This window comes from Falco peregrinus, chromosome 1 (assembly GCF_023634155.1).
Source record: "Falco peregrinus isolate bFalPer1 chromosome 1, bFalPer1.pri, whole genome shotgun sequence".
Taxonomy (NCBI): domain Eukaryota; kingdom Metazoa; phylum Chordata; class Aves; order Falconiformes; family Falconidae; genus Falco; species Falco peregrinus.
In genome coordinates this window covers 86687457-86712988 of record NC_073721.1, presented here as the reverse complement: position 1 = coordinate 86712988, position 25532 = coordinate 86687457, and the positions used below count along the sequence as shown (strand labels likewise).

General features: G+C 37.3%; 1 protein-coding gene across 2 annotated transcripts in view; it reads right to left on the bottom strand.

Moving 5' to 3' along the window:
- Positions 1–25064, bottom strand: part of TTC8 (tetratricopeptide repeat domain 8) — a 44529-nt gene extending 19465 nt beyond the window's left edge. Inside the window, exons 1-7 of one of the 2 annotated variants that reach the window (XM_055809547.1) lie at positions 24866–25064; positions 16803–16832; positions 12317–12437; positions 7823–7886; positions 7509–7668; positions 6522–6611; positions 2778–2822 (exon numbers count right to left, since the gene is read on the bottom strand). In XM_055809547.1, the coding sequence (XP_055665522.1) occupies positions 2778–2822; positions 6522–6611; positions 7509–7668; positions 7823–7886; positions 12317–12437; positions 16803–16832; positions 24866–24979 (624 nt within the window). In that variant the 5' untranslated portion in view covers positions 24980–25064. The remainder of the gene's footprint in view (positions 1–2777; positions 2823–6521; positions 6612–7508; positions 7669–7822; positions 7887–12316; positions 12438–16802; positions 16833–24865) is intronic. The other variant, XM_055809625.1, reaches the window with a different exon arrangement.
- Positions 25065–25532: the final 468 nt, after the last annotated feature.

The window sequence follows — 25532 nt, the reverse complement described above, 5'->3', positions numbered from 1 at the left end:
AGTCAGTTATTAAATATATGTGTTCCAAAAGAAACAAGTCAAGAACAATAATGGAAGAGGTTATAGTAAATTCTTCAGAGAAGTATTTAATTTTTCATTAAATAAGATGAAAGACTTTTGAATACATTTTTAGGTGCTGAAAATGCTCAGTGCTTCTCTCTTCTTGCATCCCCATGTTTCTGATAATTGATAGATTACGGATGTATTTACTTTTAATTTGAACCAAGTTCCTAGCATTATTTGTCCAGTTAAATGCACACTGATTAATGACATTTCTCAACTGAAATTGCTGAGGCTTTTTCTTTTTTCTTTCCATATACGGGCTGAATATTAAACAGAAGATAAAGAAAAGTGCCTTTGCATCTTAAATAATGCAGCCGAGAACAATACAGACTGTTCCAGATCAGCACAGTGACAAAGGAAGGATATTGTCACTACTACTTCTGTGTTTTATATGCAAAACGGCAGAAACTGATCTTCCAATTTTACCCTTGCAGAAAGTCTGCAAAGCAGAGTCTTTTCAGTCTATACAGTCACAAACTGAAGCCAGTTTCTCAGGCTTCCAAGCCTTTCAAGCTCTTTCACCTCATCTCATGCAGCAAAAGGTTGTTTGTTTTTTTTTAAGAATGTGCAACATCACACAGTAGCAGGTGATACAAAGATGCAAGAGATGTCAGTGAATGTTCTAATAGGTGATCAAGCAAGATCCAGATCAACTCTTTAACAGTTAACATAGGTACTGTTTCTTTGCTGAATCCTAAGTGACCAAATTCTTTTCAGGGAGAAGCAAGAAAATTGAGTTAGTGAAATGCCATTGGTAGGACAGGTGTATAAACAGTGATGCAGCCAAGTTTAAGCAGAAGTTGAAGTACTAAGAAAAATGAATGCAGATGAGGTTCAAAAAGAAGGGAGGACAGTCTGCAGAATAAAATTACATTGAAAACAGTGTAGAAAGCACAGAAGAAAAGAGGAATGAAAACAAATGAGAGAAAGCAAACTGAACAGTTTAAAAGAAACCCCAACAACGCTTCAGAGATACGTGTTACATTATAACCACACTTTGTACTGTGAAGTGTGACACAATTTTTTTTCCCTACAAGATGCTGTCGTTAACCAAACATGTTGATCTCCTTCTCATTACATAATAAACAGTGGTGACTAAGCTGATGCTTCTTTGCTTAAGGATATTTATTTAAATGAATAGGGTGTACAAAAAATTATAGGCAAAACTTTTCCTGCAAGGCAGTGATTTGGCTTTCTCTGCAAGGATTTCAAAACACATGCAGTACAGTGTAAAAACATCTTCCAATCTTTTTTCTGGAGTGCTTGGAAAAATCCTTGCGTTATATGAAATCATCTGTCTAGCCTAGAGATCCTGCATGCCCTTAAAGTGCAAGCCACAGGCACGTGTGGCATCTTATGACGTGACCCTTTTATTCTTAGTGAACTGAGTTTTCAGTAACAAACAACACAAATTTTAATTATTAGTGGCATAAAACCCAGGCACTTTCTTCATATTCAGTATCAGACTATTTAAATGTTAATTGCTATTTTTCTCTGACATTTATGACATTTGCACTTACTGTTTCATGCAATAAATTGACAGCATATAACTATAATCATTTGATACTAGATTAAAAAGCTTCACATAGCAGTACATTTGGAAATGTTTCTGATTACATCAACAAATACAAAATTTGTTGTGTGTGTTACCGACTAACTGGAGATTTTAAGTTCAGATCTAATCACACACCAGTCAGCAGTACTGCAGAAAATTCAATAACCATTTAGTCAGCTATGCATTATTGACACAAACAGTTCTTTCAAACAAACTTCAAGCAGAAGTTTTGATTCCATTTAAACTGAGTGAATATACTTAACATAGTAATGAAACATTTTGACATTTTATTCATTGAATAAATTAATTATTTCCCTGGGTCAACTGCCAAAGAAGTTCTGCAACCTCTATCTATTTCTGAAAGTTTAAACAGTATGTACCCAAACTTGCTCCTACCCGTTCAGTGCAGTAACATATGAAGAAGCACAGAAGAACAACTTTGGGTAGGGTAAGAGGGAAATTGTATAATTAGGAAAACTTTTGGAGAATAAATGTTACAGCAATTGCATGGAAAATACAATCTTTCTCAATACCACAAAACACCTCAGCACTATGGAATAAAATTTCTAGAAAGAGTGTCCAAAGTCCTATTCATGTTTTATTTTTCCGCAGTTTCACCACATACCTTTTCTTTCTATCCACTCAAATGCATAAACAATCATCTCAGTAGTTTAAAATGTCAAATGATGTTCAGCTCAATCATTACCTATTTTGTCAGATATATTCACCTTCTTCTGTTAACGGACAGTCATCCATAACTTATTGCTTATTCTCAAGCCTCAGGAACTCAGAACTTTCTAAGGCAGTTCAGCTACCTGACGTGTAGTTTCAGCTACTGCTCAGGTTCCAGTAAACTCCGTTAACATGGAATCATTAGACACAGGGATCTTACCATGTTGATAGATGAGGGACCTCGTTTTAAGCATTAGAATGTTTTGCTTCTCAAAAAAGAGAGCAATCTGTACCTTGGTATTTGCAAATTATCATCCCTGATTATCACCTCTGTAAGAAAAGATTTCTCTCTCCTAAACAACTTTTAACATTTCACTTCTTACTCAGATGTGATGCACTACCTGGATCCTTAGTTTAACAGAATACTGGCAGAAATACCAGAATGATACTTAATAAAGACTGAAAACGGAACATATGAATTACTCACATTTTTTACGTCATTTTCATGGTGAAAAATATATTCGAACAATGCCTGTCAGAAGAACATTTAAAACATTGTCATATTTGAAGACAAAAATTGATATTATTTTAGAGGAATACAGAATCTTGATTATGTTAGGCAGAAATTAATTCTTTGTGAAAGCAATCACATTCACACTTCACAGTTGCTGACATTTACATTTAATTAAGACTTGAAAAGACAAAAACTATAGATGTGCTACATTGTCATTACAGAAAAGCATTTTAATTCTTAACTTGTTGCAAGAGATTAGTGGAATTGTCTCTTATCTTTGGTCCTTAAAGTCACTTTACAAAAAAAAAAAGGCAGCTATAATTTGAAAGTGAATATAGATTTGAAAACCTAGTACCATTTTCATGACTTTTTAACTGTAAAACCAACAAGTGGTCTAACAAAGACATTTTGCTATGTATAGTTAGGTGCTTATGCAGTGCAAAATCTACTTAAACATAGGTTTATTAAGAATGTAAGCTAAGCAAATCTTGCCTTAGGGAAAAAAATAATCTAAACCCTTCAGAATCTTGGGATCTGTAAAGGAACAACCTATTGTTACTTGTAAATGATAAATGTTAATAATATTGTGCTTCTGAAACTCAAACACACCACCATAATATCAAAGCTTAAAGAAAATGCATGCATCAGCTGTGCTGTGCTAACTGCTCATAAGTCCCCCAACAATTGCCCGACACTGTAACTGCATCTTGTTTACTTCTGTAGAAAGCTAAGCCAGTCATACTACCTTGTAGCTGTTCTGCACCAGAACATAGAAAAGTATGTAACAGGTAATGGGGATGGCATTTTAAGTGAAGGAAATTACACTGAAAAACAGAGACTGGAAGCCTCTATTCCCAGAAATGTAGTATGGGTGCTAGTAACACAAAGTTCCATTGAGCTGAATCTTGATCTTTTTCTGCATCCAAATCTCAGGTCTTAATTGCTTCAAAAGAACAAAATGTTTTTCTAAATTCTTATTATTCATTATGAAAAAAAAACCCTAAAAGAAATTATTACCCCATGAGGAAAGAGATAAAGAATGAGACAGAAGTCTTCTAAGGGCTTCCATGACTCTTCTGCCAGCTTTTCTTAGACAAAATTCTTCAATTATTTACCTTATGGAAACTAGAGAATTACTAATGAATTGACACGTCTGGTGAGGAAAGTAAACCAGAACCTACTTTTCTTCTACTTTTGGTCAGAAAAGACTATGAACAGATGATTAAAAGACATTGAATAATTACACATAAAAACACATTTATAGGGAGATGAGAATAAGTGGATAACAAAAGAATCAAAAATAAAGAAGTAGCAGAACATTTCCTCCTCTAGTTCAGGGAAGCGTTCAGTAAAAGTGAGTAAATCTAAAGTGATAAAACAGATGTTTTCTTGCCCGTCTGGCACAAGGAATTTACTGCTGTTATCTACAGGCCCTGACCTTCAAAAGGATTTAAATGACTGAACATTCACTTGGATAAAAATACCTAGATTTATCTTAATAACTATTAAAAATCCACAAGCTAAAAAAGAGAAAACTTCCTGTTTCATGCCATAGACCAGTTGCTAACTGAGATTTACCAGAGGCTTTGTCTGGCAACAGCTGATACCTCATGTATCTACTGTGGGGTTTCGGGTGACAGTCCTTAACATGGCTGATGCTAGGTCAGAGAGAAGCAACGTTCCTGTGTACTTCAAAACATCAGAAAACTTAGTCATGCAATGAAAAGACAGATAACCTAACTTAAAAAAAAGATGTGATAAATATACTTTGCAAACACATAAAGAAGAAGTAGGCAGGAGGAGTATATACCACCATGAATACACGGCTAATTATGTGAATTTAATAGTTGCAAGATTTACCATCTTTTTGGACCTGTGAGAGATGACAGCTCAGAGTTTTAAAGCTTTAATCAATAACTCTTACACAGAGTGCAGTTTGCAGTCTCACCTCCTGCTTTAATGTTGTCTTTAGCCTTAATGTTGTCTTGTTTAAAAAAACTATAAATCCATGTAGCTCCAAATTTAAATTTAGATCTTACATTCTGCGTGAAGTGTTAATGTCATAACGTATTAGCTTCATAATACTGACAAGTACACTTGCTGCCTATGGATGTTTCTGTGTCTGCTGCTCTACATTTTCTGGCTTAAGACACTTTTCATACAAAACTGAAGGAAGACAGAACTACCCCATTGTTCCAGAAAATGCTAATTAAAATTGTTAAAAATATATATGTTTCTCATTTCTGAGAGCTGTTGCTGAGAACTAAACATTTGGTATGAAAGCTAACCTACCTACTTAAATAGTATATAGAGTTACCAAATGATTAAAACCTAGCTGTCTTCAAGCAGAAGAACTAAGTCTAGTTTCTTATGGATGTGTCTTGTGTTTCTTAATCCTTCCCAGGTTTCTTACATTCTCCCTATATGTATACAGACCATGAAGGATTTAGAATAACATGTGTGCTGGCTGACTGCTGGCAAGAACATATTCGACAAGGCCTGCAGTTTTTTCAAAGCTGATAAAGAACTGACTTATAACTGCCCTCAGACGATAGTTTGGAAGTCTTTCATTATCTCGCCAGACTAGAACTTACTATATTTGATATTGATTCTTCCGCCTGGTTTGGTTAAGAGGCTAAGGGACAGAGGTGTAAGGAGTGGTGAAGAACCAGTGCAATCGCACTAAATTTATTACCTTTGAAAACCACATTGAAAAGCAATGCCCTATATCAGTCTAGATCAGGTTTTAAAAGCAAAGGAATTTGTTAATCATTAGGAAAATTTATTAATGGAAGTTTTGGACTGGAAGAGCTAATTTCCACCAGCAGTTTATTATGTATTGCTAGTCTTCTAATGGTGTCCATCACTACGTTTCTCAAAATAGACTGAATACATATGGGTTCTTTCAACTCTAGGTTGCTAGTCAAATGTGGCTCCTGAGAGTGTGTTTGATGGTTGTTTGATACCTTGTGCAAAAATGGGTTGTTGGTCTTAGACCAACAGCTGTTTTTTGTGAACAAAGAACATCTTCATCTATACAACTAACTGGTTGTGTTGGGGAAAGATTCAGCTGAAAAGCCAGAGTGATAAAACATTACACAACCTTTAGGTCCCTTCCACTCAGAGCTAAAACCCGTAAGCTGGGCAGATAACCTCGATAAATTTGTGCTATTGGCAGCTAAGTCTTAGTTTCAATGTCTGTCAATCGTAAGATCTTAACTGACAATTAAGCAGAATTCTGAACAAAAAGATGATTTTTTTAATGTAAAAAGTATTAACTCATGCCATAAAAACAAAGAGGAAAAATCAAAACCATTTGAACACTTTTAGGTCAGAACTGCCATCTATTTGTACACAGAACTGCATCTCCAGACACTAAAGTGAGTTCTGGTGGTTTTTTGCTTCCTTACTTTTTTTTTTTTTAGCCGTCCTTCATCATTCCTATGCATAGTTCAAAGTTATTTACCAATGGAGTATTTTATTCTATACAAGTGTTTTTCCCAAGTTATACTTTCAACGTAACCTCTTCAGACATATTTTCAATTTCAAGTCTTGTAATCACCATCAAAATATAAGTAACACACTACTTTTTTGGAATTTCACATCTATAACACAGTTCATCATTGTTTGTATGCCCAATCCCACATACCATTACATTAGAATCATAGCAGAAAATAAGTAAAAGACATCACAACATTAAGCAAAATAGTTACATACCTTTGCCAGTTTGGGTTTTTGAGCATATTTTGATAAATTCAGTCGAGACAGATTTATGAAAGGGCCATCTGGATTTGTTAGCATTGAAGCCTGAAGGGGAGAAAGAAGTTGTAAAGTGGGAAGATCCCCTACACTTTTTCTGAGAATTTTCAAAATATTAGTAGCATACAAAACAAAAATACCCAAAGAAAGCACTTGTAGAAGCATTGCTCTACTGTGCAGTACAGACTCTTCCTACTGAATTTCATCTTTTCTGAAAGGCAGGAATTTGTCCTTCTCCCATACAGTCCCTGAAAGAGGTTGCATGAATTACTTTCTGGAACTGCCTTTTTCTTCCTTCTCTCCACTACTTCCATAATGTGCCTAAGCATGTATTTTGGACTAACTGGTGGATGGACTGAAGGGAGTTAGGATACACAACAAAAAAATCTTCAAGAAAGATTTAATAAGATCAGTTCATACCTGCAATAGTGAGAAGATATCACATTTTGTCATTAATGTGATGTTAATCTGTATTACATATTCGTGCCAGTTGCAGTTTATTAATTTTACCAATAGAATGAGAAAAAAATCATGTAGTTTATTTTCTTTATCTTCTGAAGTGACAGACACTGAGACATTAGTAACTATTTTCAGTAAACTGAAACACTCGGAAAAGGCTTCAACATAGTTATAGTGAAATCATGTCATATTCTTTTCATGTCCTTCAGTGAATAAAAACAAGCCTCACAGAACTTGTGACTTTGGAATTTATGTGATTTTTTGTAAACTTGTGAATTTATGTACTTTTTTTATATAAACAGACTAGCAAACTAACAAGAAATAGTATTTTAAGACTCTAATTTGAAAACAGTTTAAATAAAAAATTAAAACCGCTCAGCTCTGAACTTGAGCTTAGATGCAGCTTTTAGGTCAACTACGATGACACTGTATCAGATACTATAACCAAGAAAGCCATAGTTTTGAGAACAGAGTCAAACAACTTACTGTTCCTAGCCTGGCATATCTCCCAGAGGCACTAGTAATTGGACGAGCTGTGAGAGCTGTTCGAGGTGTTTTTATAGCTTGTTCCATAGTACTTGGCCGTCCACTTTGCGTGCTGGGTCTCACAAATCCTGTAATAGGTCTTCCTGATTGAGTTACTGGCCTGAAGATGTTAAGCACATTATCCTTACGTTGAGTGGTATTTATCAATAGAGAATTTAAACACTTATATGTGAAGCACTTCATTTTCAGAAGTTAAATTTAGGATTTTCTTATTTGTAACTAGTCACATTTTAAAAAAATAAACAAACTCATACCTAACAGCTGGGCTGGGGCCTCCACCTTGGCCAGTTCCAGGGAGTTTCAAAGATGTTCCTGGCCCTATAAAATAAGAGCATTTCTCACTTCACATTGAGATACTACACTCTTGTCCAGGAGACTTTAAAAAATGATTGTTTTTTACAATGAACTCGAAATTTCTTTGCTCAAACTGAGAGGACATAGCACTAGACAAAGAAAACGAAAAAAAATATTGTACCGTACTACTGATGAATTGTCAGACTATTGCAAGAAACCTGCCACAATGAACTTGGGTTTCTCCTTTTTACCCTTCCCATTCTCTCCCCCACCCCACTTGGAGTGAGTGAGTGAACGGCTGTGTGGGGCTTAGCTGCCTACTGGGGTTAACCCACAATTCTCAAGAACATCTTAACAGCAACAGGCAGCACTGAAGTAAGAAAGGTTACCGGAACAATGAGATCATGCTGATTTGGAATGGCAGTTTTCTACCTGGGACTAAAATAGCAGCTAAGTAAAGTAAGCCCACACTTTCAGCTATAAGGCAGATGGGTAATGATCTCTCATGTCATTAGACCCATGTAGGACCCCACCTACAATTCAGTGCACCATAAAGTTCAAACTCATCCATATCCAAAGGTCACCAATGAAAATACGGAATTGGCTTGTGCTTAGGGGAACAGATGAAGGGTCCCTCTTTCCACATATTTGTTTTGACAGTGGATCAGTAAGAATTACTAGCTCCTGCATGTACACATTCCATCGCCTTCACTGACATTTGATTATAGTCAGTTTTTCTAACTTCCTGAGTGTCTGAGAGACTGTTTTAAAAACTTGGTTAAAAGCAAGATATGACATTTATACCTTCTGGTCTGTTCACTGCTTGTTACCACGTACAGAAAGAAATGAGATTTAAGTTCACACAGCCAGTTTTTGACAAATCACTGTTACTCATTTACTAACTTTCTAGATACTTATGAACTAGTTTTATTCCAAATGCTTCCAATAACTGAAGTTGAACTGATAGGCAGACAGTTTCCTTCCTTCTTTCCCCCCCCCCCCCCGATAAACCCCAAGCTTGCCCTTTTTCAGTCTTTTCTCTCTCCCACCCTCAAGCTGCAATTTGTTATATTACCAGTCCACTGTTCAAGCAAATTTAGTAGCCTTGCTCAAATTGGTAAATTCTAACTCAATCTAAATAACTTCTAGCTTTTAATCCATGCTAACACCAAGCACCTCTGACTCCTTAATTATAGTAGCCACCTGGCTACAGCTGTATTTGAAGTTAAATAATACAAAACAGGTATTAGTTGCGATGTCCTTGGTAAAACCAACTAAACATGCAAGTGATGCTAAAATAACCACCAAAACTCAGGGTTCTCTCTCTTCTGGCTGGTCGCACTTAGGATCTCTGTTGCTTACCTGCTCTTTATATTCCTGTGGATCTTGATTTATCTACTCCATAAGCGAAAGGGTGGACAGTCCACCCAGCAGAATTTCTTACATGATAACTAGGGCGCTCTTCTGAGAAATGGAGAAAGTGCCTTTCAACTTTACAAGCTAGCAGACAATGAACTGGTCTTCCACTTTATGAGCCTTTTTTTAAACAGTTACAATAATATAAAAAAGGTAGGGCATTAAAATCCATTTTCCAGACCTGTTCTTTTAATAACTACAATTGTTTTGTGCTTTTGGTATACTGGCAGAATGTTTACAGCGTTCAGTTCCCTTGATCCCACCCCAGGCAACTCAGTTCTTACTTTGAGAATCCCAACTGAACTAGCTGTGAACAGGCATCAAGAGGCCACAGAAGTGCACATGGCCGCTAACAGCAACAGAATTTAAGAGCGTAATTTCAGCAGACTGCAGATGACTCCCTTAACTCCCTAGTTAATGAAATAGCTGTGATTATCCATAACGCCTATCAGTATAAGTTTCTGAAAAAATATGTTGTCAAGATAACACTTTCAAACAAGGTTACAGCATTAGCTGATAAAATTGATGGTGTTAGGAGTCCAAAGGTAACGTACTGGGAATTGCCTGTAAAACAATGCTATAGAACATTTTTATTAATAAACAAGACTGATGAAGAATTAACACAGCAGAATTATAAAAATTTAAAAACTGGCAGAAGATAGATTTCCTTATATATGTGTGAAAAGGAACCACAGAAAAGTAGTGGTTTCCAGTGGACCCTATACAATTTAGTAATTACTTAATAATGCAAGACTGAGAGCAAAATCATTAAGATAGTTTAATCTGGAAACTAAGATATGCACAGACACAAAATTGAAATGGAGATGTAACCGATGCAAAAGGATTTGAACTGCTTAGTAAGCAAAGTACAGGCAATACCAGTTGTAATATGGGAGGTATGACCACACACTTCTAAATTTGTAAGCTGTAATTATAGTGGGGGAGGATAGCCTGGAAGATTTGCCACAGTGAAAGACCCTGAGTCAAGATCAACTGGCTAACACACTTTTAACAGCAAAAGAAAAAGCTCACAGTCAGCAAGAACCCATTATTATTATTATTATTAAATCATATGTAAAAGTGGAAGTGATCACAGAATCACAGAATGGTTGAGGTTGGAAGGGACGTCTGGAGGTCATCTGGTCCAACCAGGCTCAAGCCAGGCCACCTAAAGCCAGCTTCCCAGGGCCCTGTCTAGATTGTTTATGAGTATTTCTAAGAAGGGAGACTCCACAACATCCCTGGGCAACCTGTACCAGTGCTCGGTGATCCTCACAGTAAGAGACAGTGTTTCCTGATGTTCAGACAGAGCCTTCTGTGTTTCAGTTTGTGCCCACTGCCTTTGGTCCTGTCACTGGGCACCACTGCAAAGACTGGATCTGTGCTCTTTGCACTCTCCCTAGTGAGATCTGTGCTTACCTTTTATATAAGTGTAACAAAAAACACTTCAGGTGTAAAGTAAAATCAAGCTGTAGAAGAAAAGTGTATTTTCTATGGTCAGTAGACTGTTGTCTGGTTTGATGACTACAACTGAAAAAGCATGCAATTAATTGGAAAGGGTTAAGAAGAGTGTGTAAAGACAACTCAAAAATTAAAAAGATATACCTCAAAATGGAAGATTGTTTAGCTTATCAAAGGAAAGATCACTGGATGACTTAATGACAGTTTTAACTACTTACTTTGGAAATATACCTTTGAAAATAGAGACTTCATATCAGGCATAAAATGTGCACAAAGAAGCAACAGCTGGAGCTATAGCTGATAATTCCTACTAAAGATATGGCATACACTGATAAAAGCCAGCAAATTTAATAATTTACTAAAGACTGCAGGGGGTTCTTTCTCTCTGGGAAGTTCTTATACTTTCTGAAAAATTATATCCAAGCTCAGGCACATCTAGTGGATTTGAAGCACCAATAGCAAAGTCTTATCTCAGTGATTCAGGAGTGCAGGCTATATTATAATAATGGTTTTCTTTGGCTTTGAAATCTGTGACACATTATCCAGAAAGTCACCTTTTTCAGTTTAAATATAGTATGAACGTATTTTTCTAGAATGCCTTATATCTCAATAATATTCATCAAATAATTCTTCTTGGCAAATGGTCTCTACCACAGGGGGCATATAATCAAGTAAAAGTCTAAATTATATGATTATGCTGTTTTAAGACAGATACATGTAATTAGATTATTAAATTGTATAAACACAACTTGAGTACTGCTTGACTGTTTATATGTGACCAAGCATGTAATGACAATTTTTAAAAATTTAATCAGAGAAATATGCAATTTCCTACTTCTATCCAGATGAGAAAAGCTTTTAATGCTTCAAATATTAGTTCTGGTCTGCATCCAATTCTTTCCTTGAACTCCTTGACATGGTAGGTGGTTGAGAGATGTATAAGATGCATAAAAATTCCCATGTGGACTGTACGAAACAGAGAAAAATAGGAATAATGCCAAAATGTAGTGGAAGACTAGTAATTACTGCCCACTTAGTAGGGACCTGACAAAGGTTAAAAGAGCTGCATAAAAGAAACAATGACAGGGCGGAAGAACTGCCCTGGGAACGAAGAAAGGAAAAAGTAGAGAAAAGCAGAATAGAGAAAAACAGTTCAGAAAATGTTTGTGGGAAATGATACAAAAAGGTGATGGCAAGTTTGGCCAGACTGTTGCCTACAGTACAGGCATATGGATGAGATTCACAGTACATCAAGGGCGTATCTTCTTCTGTAGTTTCCCACAGTGCCTAAAGAAGCCAGAAAAGAGTAAAAGAAATCAATGCACTGATAGAAAACAGCTAGTGAGTACAGAGATGTAGAGGAAAAGCTGACAAAACACTGTTTGCCTGACAGGCCTGAGGACTACGCCAAGCTCATTATCTCACCATTGCCATGCAACCATAAAACAAACTAAATCTTTTCTTGTAGCTAGAAGCCATGTAAGGTCACCTCAGTATGTACTACTTTATGCTAGATGACAATCCTGACCAAAAGCACTCTTGTTGCTTCACTGTATTTAAGTGAACGTCATTCTTACGTGCGACTTGAGCAATGGCATTTTCATCTAGTATCACCTCTGCGATTCCCTCTTCATCCATATCGATTTCATCCACGTACACCATTTCTGTCAAAGCTCGTGTTTTCAGGCTCCAGGCAGCCTGAATAAGGATAAAGTGAAAAGAAAAATATCTTCAAGACACCAAGCAAATAATCTAATCAGCAATTTTGCCTTTTTTAATTATTATTCCTGTCACATTTTTAATAGGCTTGAAGAAGTACTGACTTAAACAGCTGGGTATATCCACCAGTTGCCTGATGGAGGTGGAAAGGGGAATAAAACTTTAGACAACTCTTTTGGAGTGGAACAGCTACAGTCACTGAGTTTGGAGGACAGAATTTCATGCCTCATGAAAAGTTATGCCTAATTTAGGTCACAGGCAATCCTCTTGAGATCTTCTACTTTTGAAGAAACCCGCAGCTAGCAGTGCCATTCAAAACCCACCACTGACAGACACTTTATTTAAGTTGGGATGGGAGAGGAAGGTAAGTAAACCACTGTGCTGCAAATAATGCCCTTCTCAGGCACGTGTAGAGAAAGAAGGAAAATCTTTTAACCAGCAGTTAAAGATACAGTTTTTGTGGGTAAGTTACTATTTACAAGTGACAGGCATAGGTACAGGTAATCTAAAATTCCTTTGTTCAAAGCATCAGCTGTAAAAAATGTGTAAACCTATAAATTAAGCATCTCAGACTGTGAGATTACTGAAGTATTTGTTAGTGAACTGAACTGACAAACTACTAGATTAAATGTCTTGAAGGATTATGTGAGCCGTGTGGAAAGGCAAGCATAATTCTAGCCTATGTGACAAGCTTTGTGTAGATTGTAGATTCCCCAAATCAATGGGGAAAAGAAAACCAGGGGCAGACACACAGAAGTACCAACAAGCACAAGTGCAGATCCAACCACTCTGATAACTTAATATGCTTGTAATTTACTCACAGAGCTGGCACGATAAAGGGAGCCACAAGACCAATGCCTGATCTTCCGACAGATATTGAACATATCATCATAAATTTTCCAGAGTAAAAATCACTCCCAAACAATTAGATTTTTTTCTTTTCTGACACGGACTACAGCAGTCTGGTGGAAAAGTATGTTTACTATTTGCTAAGGAGACATTTCAAAATAGAAACGAGACTGATATTACCTTAATAGAACTGAAGGTCAAACAGATGGAAACATTTTTCTTTAAATAAGAGGTAGGAGAAGATCTTGACCTCAGGCTTATTTATAATTTAAGTAATCATTTAATGGGACACTTCTCGTTCATCATGTCTCAGACCATCCCTTCCATTACACTTCCCTCATATTTTTATTCAACTTCATAACTGTCTACCAAAAAGAAAGTGTATCTAAAAATGTTGAAACATTTAAGTCTCCTTTTAAAAAGTGCTTTCTTCCAAGCAGAAGGAGAGATTTAGCCAGCCAGTTCAACCACAATCAGAAACCTTTGTTCAAGTATAAGGAGAAAGGTACAGGGCAGGATGATTTGAAACTAGGCCAGACAGACATAATCCAGATCTGCTTTATTATCTTTTAGTTTTGTCTTATGTAGTAGGGTGATAACCTTTAATTAGTATTGAGATTTGCAGTTAGATGTTCAACACTTAACTGTTTTTTCATTAGTCTATAGAAGTATTTAGTTTGTTGAATTCTTAACACCTTGACAGTACTCTGGTTTTTTTCAATAACATGTATGTCTGAAGTCAACATCACCATGTCCATATCAGGAACATGCTGAAATTAGAGCCCTCGGTATAGCCAAACACAGGCCAATTTCCTAGTGGAGATAACAAAAGCTGCCCAAACACACAAAAGCACACCATAATTTCATATAAATACAGTTTATGTAAAGTCATCCTCAAAACCCATCTGTAATTAGAATTCTCCAAAGTAATGAACTTTTCCTAGGAAACGAAAATAGAAACTTCTCTACACTAATTGCTAAAACTGGGCCCAGTTTCTAACATAAGTGTATTATTGTGATTTTTCCAATAACAAACATGAGGCAAGGTGTTTTTAAAAGCAACATGTCTCGTCATTATCGGACAAATAACTGTCATAAAAAAATAGATTCCTTAGGCTGCTTTTCCAGTCTTAAGTTCAGAGTCTGAGGATTCACAACCAACAAAAAATTAAAATACCGCATATTGTTCCTTAATTAAACATCAGTCTGTAGATTATACTATTGCCTGCAGCAGTGTTTGTTACAGGACTTCTGATCAAAACAGCAAGGGAGAAAAATGTCAAATTCACTACTTAAGCTATAGAAAGATGACTTTTACCCTGGGAGACAAGACTACAATTCAAAATTCCTAACTACTAGTTACAAGATCCATATGAAACAAAAGAATCATTTCTGTGCATGCACAGTTATGCTGAATATTCAAAAAATCAAGGTGTGGGAAAAGGAATTAGAAATCTATATTGACACATAAACACAAAGGGAGATGTAGGAAAAAGTTTTTTTCACCCAAAGAATTAAATTAAATTCCTGATACCCTTTTCATTCATAAAAAAATTGCTATTTATTCCTAAAATGTCCCATAGGACTTTGTCAGAATTGTGGCATATGACTATTGTGTTACTTTTAAAAGAAAACCTGAAAGATGTACATTTCTCTGTTAAAACTGGCCCCAACAAATTTTAATATTTTTTCTTGTTCATAAAGTAAAAGTGTCTTCTATCACATGAGATGTAAAACTCTTGCAAGAATTTTCTTAACAGCTCAGTAATTTCAACTTCTGCTGACTTTCTATAAAGAATTTGTACCAGTAGTCCTGGTAGTTCATATAGATACTTTATGCTTGTACGAAGTCCACTCTCTGCATTGCAGGTTTTAGTTATCCAGAAAAAAATTTAACAATTCTGTTCATAAGAAAGTACACAGTTTTAGTAATTTACTGTAGTACGATGCACAGATTTTTCGCTCAGTGAAAATCTGTAAGGGTTTAATCTGAAACTAATGCAGAACTTCAGCTGAAAAACTTCAAATAAAATCAATGAGCAGCACAAAACTGGAAGAACCATACTGTCAATAGTGAGGGGAAGGCTCACTTGTAATCATAAAATGCCATAAAAAGTTATGAATAATCACATGACAATATTATTTACACTTTGAATTAGCACAAGTTTGTCCACTCAAACTGTTGCCTCAGATTCCATTTATATTATCTGCTCTGTCTTTGCAGGATCAATAATTTGTTTTGTGACAAGCAACATGTCTAGCGTTTATGAAGAAGACTTGCACTTTTATGAAATAGGCACTTAAACAGTAGCAAGAAAGAGACAGCTCATTTCAGACAGCACACATTCACAACATAATAAAAGATTTAGCTTGCTTCACTCATAATCAGAACAGAACTTTATAATAACTAATAGTAATTAAAGAGGGAAGTGATATCATAAGTACCACAAGTACAGAAATACAATACAGTATTTCTTAAGAAGTCTAAACTCCAGAAAGAAAAGTGACAGTGTTTATCACGTAGTTCCTGAGAACTGGTTTGTCACTGAATTGAGTATCTTCCTCTTATTCCTGCAAAGTCCAAAAAACAAATTTAAAAAGATAAACTTAAAATCTAAATCTAAATGTATTTTCTGAATCTGGTAATGCACATTTCTAAGAGGTTTCATTCTCCAATAATCCTTTCCATTATCAGAAATTTTATTCCGTACACAATGAAAACCCCAGAATGCAACAACTACCTTGTGAAGTGTAACCTTTAAAGTCAAGAAGATACCTGACAGTATTTCACTGAAACCATTTTGTCTGCAAACAACTTGCATGACTTCATTGGAATATAATTGGAGACTTGTAAAATATGTTATTTAGGAGTATTTAAAGATGCATTTCACATTGCATTCAATCTCTTCTGACTGTGGGCTGGAACCGAAAGATGCCACCACCTGCACATTACTATTTTTCACAGTGCAGTATTTGGTGCTAATGAGTAAAGAGTGAAAACTAATCAAGTAATTTCAGTCTTCCATCACTTACACAAAGCAACATCATGCAGCATCAAGCCTACCAGACTCAACACAAGGTAGGCCATGAGAATGAGCTGTAGGAGCCAGAAGGGCATGGATAACAGCCCACCACTACACTGCATTAAATGACATATGAAAGTGAGCCAAAAGAGCATACACATTGTTCTGCCTGTGAAATACACATTGGCTTTTTCCTAATCTCATCAGCAGATGAAGGTCATTCAGTTCAAGACAGATTCAATTTAGCTTTTACAAGGCATTAAGCTACTGAACTGCTGAATAAACCTATAGGAAATATATGAGGGATCAAATATAGAAGTTGCTTATTTAAATACCCCTTATCAAATGTACTGCCTTACCAATGATGAAAAAAAATTTTACGCCATTAAGAACAAAACAAGTATTATTCAGTAGATCTGAGATTCTTCCGAATGACTGTATCTAGTAATTGTATTTATGAAAATAATTTTACCTGAAAAACAGAGTATTCAGAATCAGCTTCCTGAAAAGAAAGGAAAGAGAAATTGAGGAATGGAAATGCCAAACAATAAAAAGAACCAAAAAAAAACAAAAAAAGGAATTATACTCTGTGACCACCTCATTTTGCACAAACATTTTATTTCTGACACATATATCCAAACTTCCATTTTATTACATTACCTCAACTTACACACATTATGAAGCTAATCAAGTGTTTTACACAATGAAAGGAGATTTGCAGTAAGTACATTTTTCAGGTAACTTCTTTGTTCTTGCTTCTGCTGGATCATGTTGGCCAAACTGTAGATCAGCATTACAGAGTTATTAAACTGAAAAATGGTATATTTAAAAAAAAAAAAGAAAAGAACAGAAAAACTCGGAAGATGTAAGCAAATCTCTCAGAAGTTCATCAGGTTATTAGGCCACAGGGTTCAGAATGCCTGTGTAATAAAATCCATCTTTGTGCATTTTTGTTAGCTGCTAATGGTGATCTCACTGACATCACTGAAGTACATAAAAGACAATTTCTGCACATGCTGGTTTTTTTTTTTACTTTTATTATGGAAATTATGTATTTATTGTATTCTGGACAGTAATGCTGTAAGTGAATAAACATCAAACTAATGGCTTATTGCACCATCCAATAAACAAAAGGAAAACTATCCAATGTACAAGCCAAAAAGCAGGAACTTGCATCTGCTTGAAAACTTGAGGTAAAAGTGAGTAAATACTAACAACAGAAAATATAGGTTTATCGTCATTTATTGTATAATTATCAAGTTTATATAATTTTTCAACTATCCTTCAGGGATTCTACTGCTCACTTCCAAGGACTGGGGAGGAATTTTTCCTCTCTAACATATTAGCTTTAGGGGGAAAGACAAGGAAGGTGGGAGCTAGATGTTACTTTCTCTAAATCACTATTAGCCTTTTGTAGAGTCAGATCTTTTCTGTTCCTGGAGGTAGTGGAAAATTTCTTACATATCTGGCCTTCTGTAAATCTACCAGTTAAGCCAGTTATATTAGATTGAGTATAGAACCTCAGAGTAATTCAGACTAGAAAGGGTATTTGGGAGGTCTCTAGTCCAAAGCCCTGCTCCAAGCAAGGTCAGCTATGAGGTCAGTTGAGGTTGCTCAGAGCTCTGTCCAGTCGGGTCCTGAAAACTTCCAAGGACAGAGACTGCACAATGCCCCTGTGCAACCTGCTCCACTGCCTGACTGTTCTTACAGAAGAACGTTCTTCCTTATATCAAGCCAAAGCCTCCTTCATTTCTATTTACGTTCACTGTCTTTCACTCCACGCACCACTGTGAGGGGCCTAGCTCCACCTTCTCGATAACTCCCCTGTATGTATTAGAAGGCTGCTATCAGACCACACCAAAGCCTTCTCCAAGCCGAAGCACTGCCAGCATGCCGTTAGCTTCCTCTGCAGCCCAGGCACATTGTTGGCTCATGCTTCACCAACAGAATGGTAAGGCCAAGCTTGCTCTTTTCATCTACAGTGTGAGACATAGTTACTTCTTTCAATCTGAGCATCTTTACTCAGTAAATTCCATGACCGCTGGGACCTGAAGCCTGATGATGCTCCCACATCTTCCTTCTGCAGTGTACTGGAATTTCTCTGGCCTTTTAAGGATCATATTTGGAATCACAAACTCGTTCACTGGTGTTTGAATGCATAACACAGCTTATAAACTGAGTATTCTGTGGAAGTAAATGTTAATTTCAGCTGTCTGTGATGTACCTGGGCTTGACATAGGCACTGAAACTGCCTTTTTTATTTTAGATGTATGATTAAATAAGCTCCAAGTTCTTTTAATATGTTTTTTTATTTATAGTATTAGTCTTCTAAAAATTAAACTGTTCTAGCTTAAATAAGTAATAAAGGACACGGAGATATTTCAGCTTGCATTTTATTCACCCATTGTGTCCGAGTGTTCCAGCACATATGGTGTACTGGAAAACGGTTTAAGAGCAGTAGGTGATCTTCCATACCATATGTGCTACAGTAACTAATGAGGACAAGGTTAGGACTATTACATCAACACTTGCCTTGATGTTACAGATGTGTATCTTACTTCAGGCACCGTGCATTAGTTTAAAAAATAATCTAAAAATAAAACAAATTTGCTTATGTAGGAGCATTCATATTACTAAAAATTTCAGAAATAACAACCCTCATCACTTTGGAAAAAAAGTAGTTGACCAATAATACTTACTAAAAACACTGCGCTCTCATAATGGTAGGTGATAGTATGCATTGTTCATACATCCTAATATATCGTTTCAGAATTTGACAAGTAATTTAAGATTTTAAATAACCCTAAAGAGGTGATAGAACCCTCCCATTAAACACAAGACTGGAACAACAAAAACTAACCATAAAATATGATCTATTTTAGCATGGGTGGATCTAGCGTTGCTACTAATGCAAGTAATCCACTGGAACTAGATTCCGAATAAAGATTTCTTTGAGAGGATTAACAAATAGCATTGCCCTGTAAGCTTGTTTCTCAAAACAAAAGGTCAAATTTATTCTTCATTTACACGTATAAAGCTCCTTTGAAATTAATAAGATTGTAAAAGCAATGAAGGAAGGATTTAACCCAGATCTCTAAATCCACTGAGGGCATTTTAAAATTAAAGTTAATGTGTAAAGTCAGTTTATTTGAAGACAAAAAATATTTAGAAAAACTAAGTCTTCTGATGCTTATAGCCTACAAAACAGAATGAAACAAAATAACATAAAATATTCTAAAAAAAGCTTCATTCTATAATTAATTTCAGGTAAGTATGGGTTAATACATGCATAATACTAAAATAAGTATAGTCTGAAAATGCTCTTCAAATAATAAGAGCAGAAACACAGAAAAAACATTACCCAGGAACAATGACTTCAATATACATATTACTAATTTTGATGCACAAACTTAAATCATTACAGTCTCTTGAATGAGTAACTGATTTCAGTTGAAGATGCTTTTTCAAATCAAGTTCCATGTACGTGAACATATCCATGAGAACTTTATTATGACCTTACAAAAACCAGTGTGGAAGTAACAGTAGCTGAAATTTCACTGTGGGAGAGGAAAGGATGAATGAACAAAAGCAAATGCTCATGCTAGAACATTAATCAAGTTAAAGGCAGGCCATCCACTGTCTGTCTATTAATTAATTAATTAGGCAATTTTTAATTTTATCATTAAACTACAGCAGGCCTCATAAATCAGTGCTGGTTATTGCCTTGAATCTGACATATGGAACACAAAGAAGAGTAATCAGATTAGGTAACTAATCAGGATCATCAACAGAGACAGCCCTGGATTGTATTTCCTCTAGGTCATGCTATTACTATAAACGTAGAAGACAACGCCTGTTTACTTACAATAGGAAATAATTAAACTGAACATCAGTGCTTTATGCGTTTGTGTGCCCAAATGCTAGTCCTAGAAAAGTATCTATCCTGAGACAAGATTGTCAACACAGAAGTAAATTCCATCAATAAAATTTATATTCCTAATTCTTAATTGAAGAAATGCGCAGGACATTTTAAAAAAAAAATAATTTCAGTCTTCCAAAAAAATCTAACTCAGTAGTTAGATTTTTTAATAGTTAAATATGTTAAACTTTAAAAATGTAAATTTAATAGTTCAATATGTAAATAAGTTAACAATAGTTAAATTGTTCTTCTATCAAAATGTTCAGCACATTACATTCACTAAAAACTCTTCAGGAAAACATAATTGATTTTAAAATGTGTTCTTTATGAATTCAAGTTTATAACAGCATAGCATCTGATACTGCCACATAAGAAAATTCCTGACTCATGCTCAGTTGGCTAAAAGGTCAACACTGCTCCTTAAAAACCTCCTGGGGCTTATTGCATCTGCTGACAGAATACAAAAAGAGTTATACACCAATTAAGTTAGTTTCTAAACATATGTAACTATTGATTCAATCATCAATAAAGTTATTTTTGAGACTTCCAGATAATCTTTTACCATTTTCTTAAAGAACTTCTTAAATATCATTACATTTGTGATGAAAACATAATCTGAATACTACGCTATATGTACAGAGAGTGGTAAATTAAGAGATATATCAAGAAGTACTGGTCCAGAAATCTTATTACCTTTATTAAGTGTGACTGGCAAAAATGCTTACTTTAAGGCTAATGTAGAAAGCTGATTTCAGCTGCCCATAGTTTTGTGACAGCGTTGTGGGTGCAATGGAACAGGAGTGGTGCCATCAGTTAGCAGACCATCTGACAGCTGGGAAAAATGGACAGGCTTTCAGACAAGCAAAATCATCTCTTTCAGGCATGAAAATACTCCCAGATTACGCACTGTCAGTCTCTTCCTTTTAGTTATTGTTACATTACATGTCTTAGAAGGGAGAAGGCTAGTTACCTGAGCATGAAAAAGTTCTGACCTGTAACAGTCACAGTTTAACTCAATCATTCCTGAGAATCTCTTTAAAAAGATACCATCTCCTGTGGCTTTGTTTATGTCACATCCTAATGCACACTGTTCAGAGAAGTGAGTCCCTGAACAGTGACCAAGGCTACTGTTCTTTTAAGATCCTTCTCTCCCTGGTTGCAGGGTTGAGAGGCACATGCTTAGCAGAATATGGGACAAGAGGATGAGAACAGATGGCACAGTGATTACAGCAGTTGAATATTCCCTTGTGCTGCACAGCAGCTCACTTAATCCAAACTTTCCCTCAGTCTTGTCATTCATCTGTTTGCCTTCCTGGAGCCAAACATGACATATCTTGGGCCTGATCTGCAGAAGTGCTCCCATTAAGGGTTTGACCATTAAATGTTTTAGAATTGCTGTGTGCTTTTTAAGCATAATACATGGGTTAGGTACCAAAAATGATACTTAATTTTAGATATTTCTCCAGATCACATGAAAATACTACTAATGTAAGTCACAGATGGAAGACAGCACCATTTTCTGGTAGGCAGCTGAAGAAGACAGAAAAAAAAGTTCAATCAAAATATTTAGAACCACTGATTTCATTAACATGCCACCTTCACAAGTAACACAGACTCCAGGTATTAACAGCCAATCTGCCCGAGAATGGTCTTGGACTCTTAACTAACTTTTAAAAAAAAGTAATCTTAGATCACTTTTCTAGTACTCTCAACTGTAGTAACTGATATGCTACCATTAGAATAAATACAAAATAATGTAAAATAGTATTAGACTAGGCACACCAGGAGAATTAAGTAATGCACATCACTTATTTCAGCTCCAATTACCTAGCGTTCAGCCTTGGAGTTTAGTATCTTTCAAAAGTTTTATAAAAATGTTTCCATTAAATGCAAAGTATACATGCTGCAATACACAAATACGATTTCCTTTTTTGTTCTGTTGTATTAAGTAGGTTCAAAATAGTTTGTAAGATAATTAGAAATTGTTTAACAGATTTCACATGTAAGATTTTGTGTGTTGAGTTAATTTGAGTTTGGTTCAAGTTGCAGTCTTGAAACTTATCTAACCAATATTCTGGTTTCTCCAACCTGCTGTATCAAAATAAACAGGTGGTATAAATAATGCTACATCTTCTCTGCCAGGAGCTGGGCTCTTTGTCTGGACTAAGAGAGGAATGATGGAAGAAAATTGTGTCACCGTTACATTATACACTATAAAGTACAGTACACTCCATGATCCTTCTGAAGAATCATGCTGAATTGCCACTTAATAACAACCTTTCCATTTATTTTGTTTTTAAAAAAACCTCTAAACTTCACTTATATAAAGTACTTAGAGGAAAACCCACTTGCTGGTGTCTGCAAACTGGCAATGTGCTTTACTTGAACACTGCTCTATGAAATAGTTTCAAAGAAAGACTGAAACATTGTTCCATGCTCTTTTAAAGGATTGAAGAGGAAGACTGATATTTTCCAAGCTGAAGTAGATAATTTTTTATTACTTTTAAAAGTCATTAATTCCTGCTTAAAAAGAGCTCTTAATAAGGCTTCCTCAAGGAGATTACACAGGGCAAGACCCAAATATTTCAAGACTGCTTCTACAGAAAGCAAAGACATTTCTTTTCCATCTAAACTTTCAGGTAGGTTTGAAATACGCTGCTGCAGAAGGGTACCTTTTTCACATAAAACTGGGAACAGGAATATAGTTCTGAAACAAATGTACTGAAGTTATAAAGTCCAGTCCTTTTCAGGCAACCATGACCTGGAACTCTTTTCAAAACACTGATAAAACTTGACCTTAAAAGTCAGAGACTTCATATAGGACCTCCTCTAAGAGCTTGTGATTTGATGTAGTGTAGACACCATTCATATACTCATCATCCACTGTTTCTCAAAGCATAATTATCTTAAATGGTTTCACTCTTCCATTTTTATAAGATGAAGCTTACAGGCTGGCATGAGCACTTCAAAGATTAAATTAAGTGATCAATTTTTGTTCCAACTTTATATAGTATTTGGAAAAACTCTCATAGTGCTGGTATGTAAGGTCTGGGTTCTCTAAACAGAATGCGCAGCTTTATCTAAGAAAACAATTCAATTTATATACTGTTTGTAGCATGTGTGGTCAATATTTAGAAGAAATTGGGAAAACCAAATGGAATCTCCATACTCTCATTGCTGTTTCGCTATTTTCCTCCTAAACCGTTTTCCCAGCCTTGTACACCACCTACTCCTTACCCCACTTCAACAAGTTCCCCATTGCAACTGGAAACTGCCCAGCAGAAGTCTGGAGTTGCCAAGTGTAACAAAACAGTTTTATACTTGAGCTCCAGCACACAGCAGCAAAGCAGTTGTCTTTACATTATTATGTTGAGACCATTGACTAGAAAACATTTTACTAATTAAAAAATTTATTAATGAAGAGCAACAGAGCACTATGACGTTTACAACTCATATTTACTGTTATTATCTGTCTCAAAAGCTTCTATCACAAACCAAGTGCTGTACTTCCATATGCAAAGTTACATGTATCAAGACCCAATAATGTAAATACACATAAATGAAACAGGACTTGCATAGAACTAATACTCAATCCCATTTAGTGTCCAGGACCAATTTTCTTGGAATGTCTTATCTGCTAAAAATTTTTCGGCTGATCGCTCGTTAGTGCCTTACAGCATATAACATAAACAAAGGCATCTTTTAAATATCTATTTTGAACCAGTTTAAACAATTATTGTGCTTTGCATATACACAATTGTGTGACTGTGCCCCTTGCTTTGATTCTTTTGTGAAAAGAACTGACTTGAAGATTCTTAAAATATGTAGCTATAGGATGCTTTGAAATACTAATTTACTGTCAAGTATTTATGGTGAAGATAAAATCCATTCAATTACTGTTTTCCAAATATAGCAGTAAAAACGTTTACATGCATACAAATATTAATTCAGAAACAATATTCCCAAACCCTTACTTCTTAGAAAAGTGTGAGAAAATACGTAGGTATTGAACAATAATACATGGCGAACACTCCTGCAGGCTTTGCAGCCGGAGAACGAGCAGAGAGGCAGGGGAACGCCTTCGGTCCCGGGTAGCCCCGTGCAGGGGCACAGCCAAAGCGGGCGTTTCTCAGCCTTGGCGGTTCAGCCCACACAGCCCCTGTGACACTGAACACCTGCGCACAACCAGCAGCGGCAGGCAGCCCTGATGGTTATTCACTCCTGGCTTTTCCTCCTTTCACTCCACAGATCTCAGGTGAGGTAACGCTCCTGCTGCGGGGAGGCCGGCCCCCGCCGCTGTCCCGGCTGCACCCCCGGCGGCACCGGGTACCCGCCGCGCTCCCCCGGCGGGGCGGGGGCTGCCGGGCCGTGAGGAGCTGCCCCCGGCCCGCGGTCAGGAGGGGCGCGGGGAGCCCGATGAGAAGATGCGGCCCGGCCCGGCCCTCCCGGGCCGCTGGTGGCGTATCACGCCGCCCCTCGCCGGCGGAGCAACAGGCAGCGGGGCAGTCCCGTGTGCTCGCCCCGTCGGGCGGCCGGGCCGGGCCGCCGCCGAGCGACGCCACCGCCTCCCGCCCCGGCCGGCCGGGCCCGCGGCCTCCCAGCCCGGCCCGCGCTACCTGTCCGCCGGGCGGCCCCTCCAGCAGCTGCGCGCAGAGATCCGAGCACTGCCGGAACTTCCTCCGCCTGAAGCAGCTCCAGGCCTGGAACAGCGGCTCCAGCTCCAGCCCCATCCCGCCGGCAGCAGCTCGAGCTGGGCCCCGGCGCCTCCCGGCCCGGGGCGGGGCGCGGGCGGCCCTCTGCTGCCGCGGGACCGGCAGGCTCCGCCTCGGCCTGGCCGGGCCTGCGCGCCGCGCCGGGAGGCGCCGGGCGGCCCGTGGGACCGGGCTCCGCGGGTTCCTGCGGCCGGGCCCGGACAGCCGCGGCCCGACTCCAGCCAGGGGCTGCGGCACCGCGCCTGGGCCGAACCCTGCCCGCAGGAGCCTCCCGCGGGCTGGTGCGTGGATGACCGAGAGTAGCGGCTGGCCTGTGACGCTGGGAACGGCAGCCGTCAAATAACCCCGCTGGTTTTACCTGTGTCCCATGATTTGCAGCCTCCCAGTTGCCAGGAATGAGGTTAAACATTCTGTGGACATCCAAAACTTTTTTTTTTTACATGCCTTTCTTTTGGCCACCTTTTGCTCCTCTTCCTGGTCTGTTGAGACTTTTATTCCACTGCCAAGCCAGTGTACTGGCCTCTTTCCCCTGTTGCTCTGCCTGGGTCTTACCTTTTTGGTTGGTTGGTTG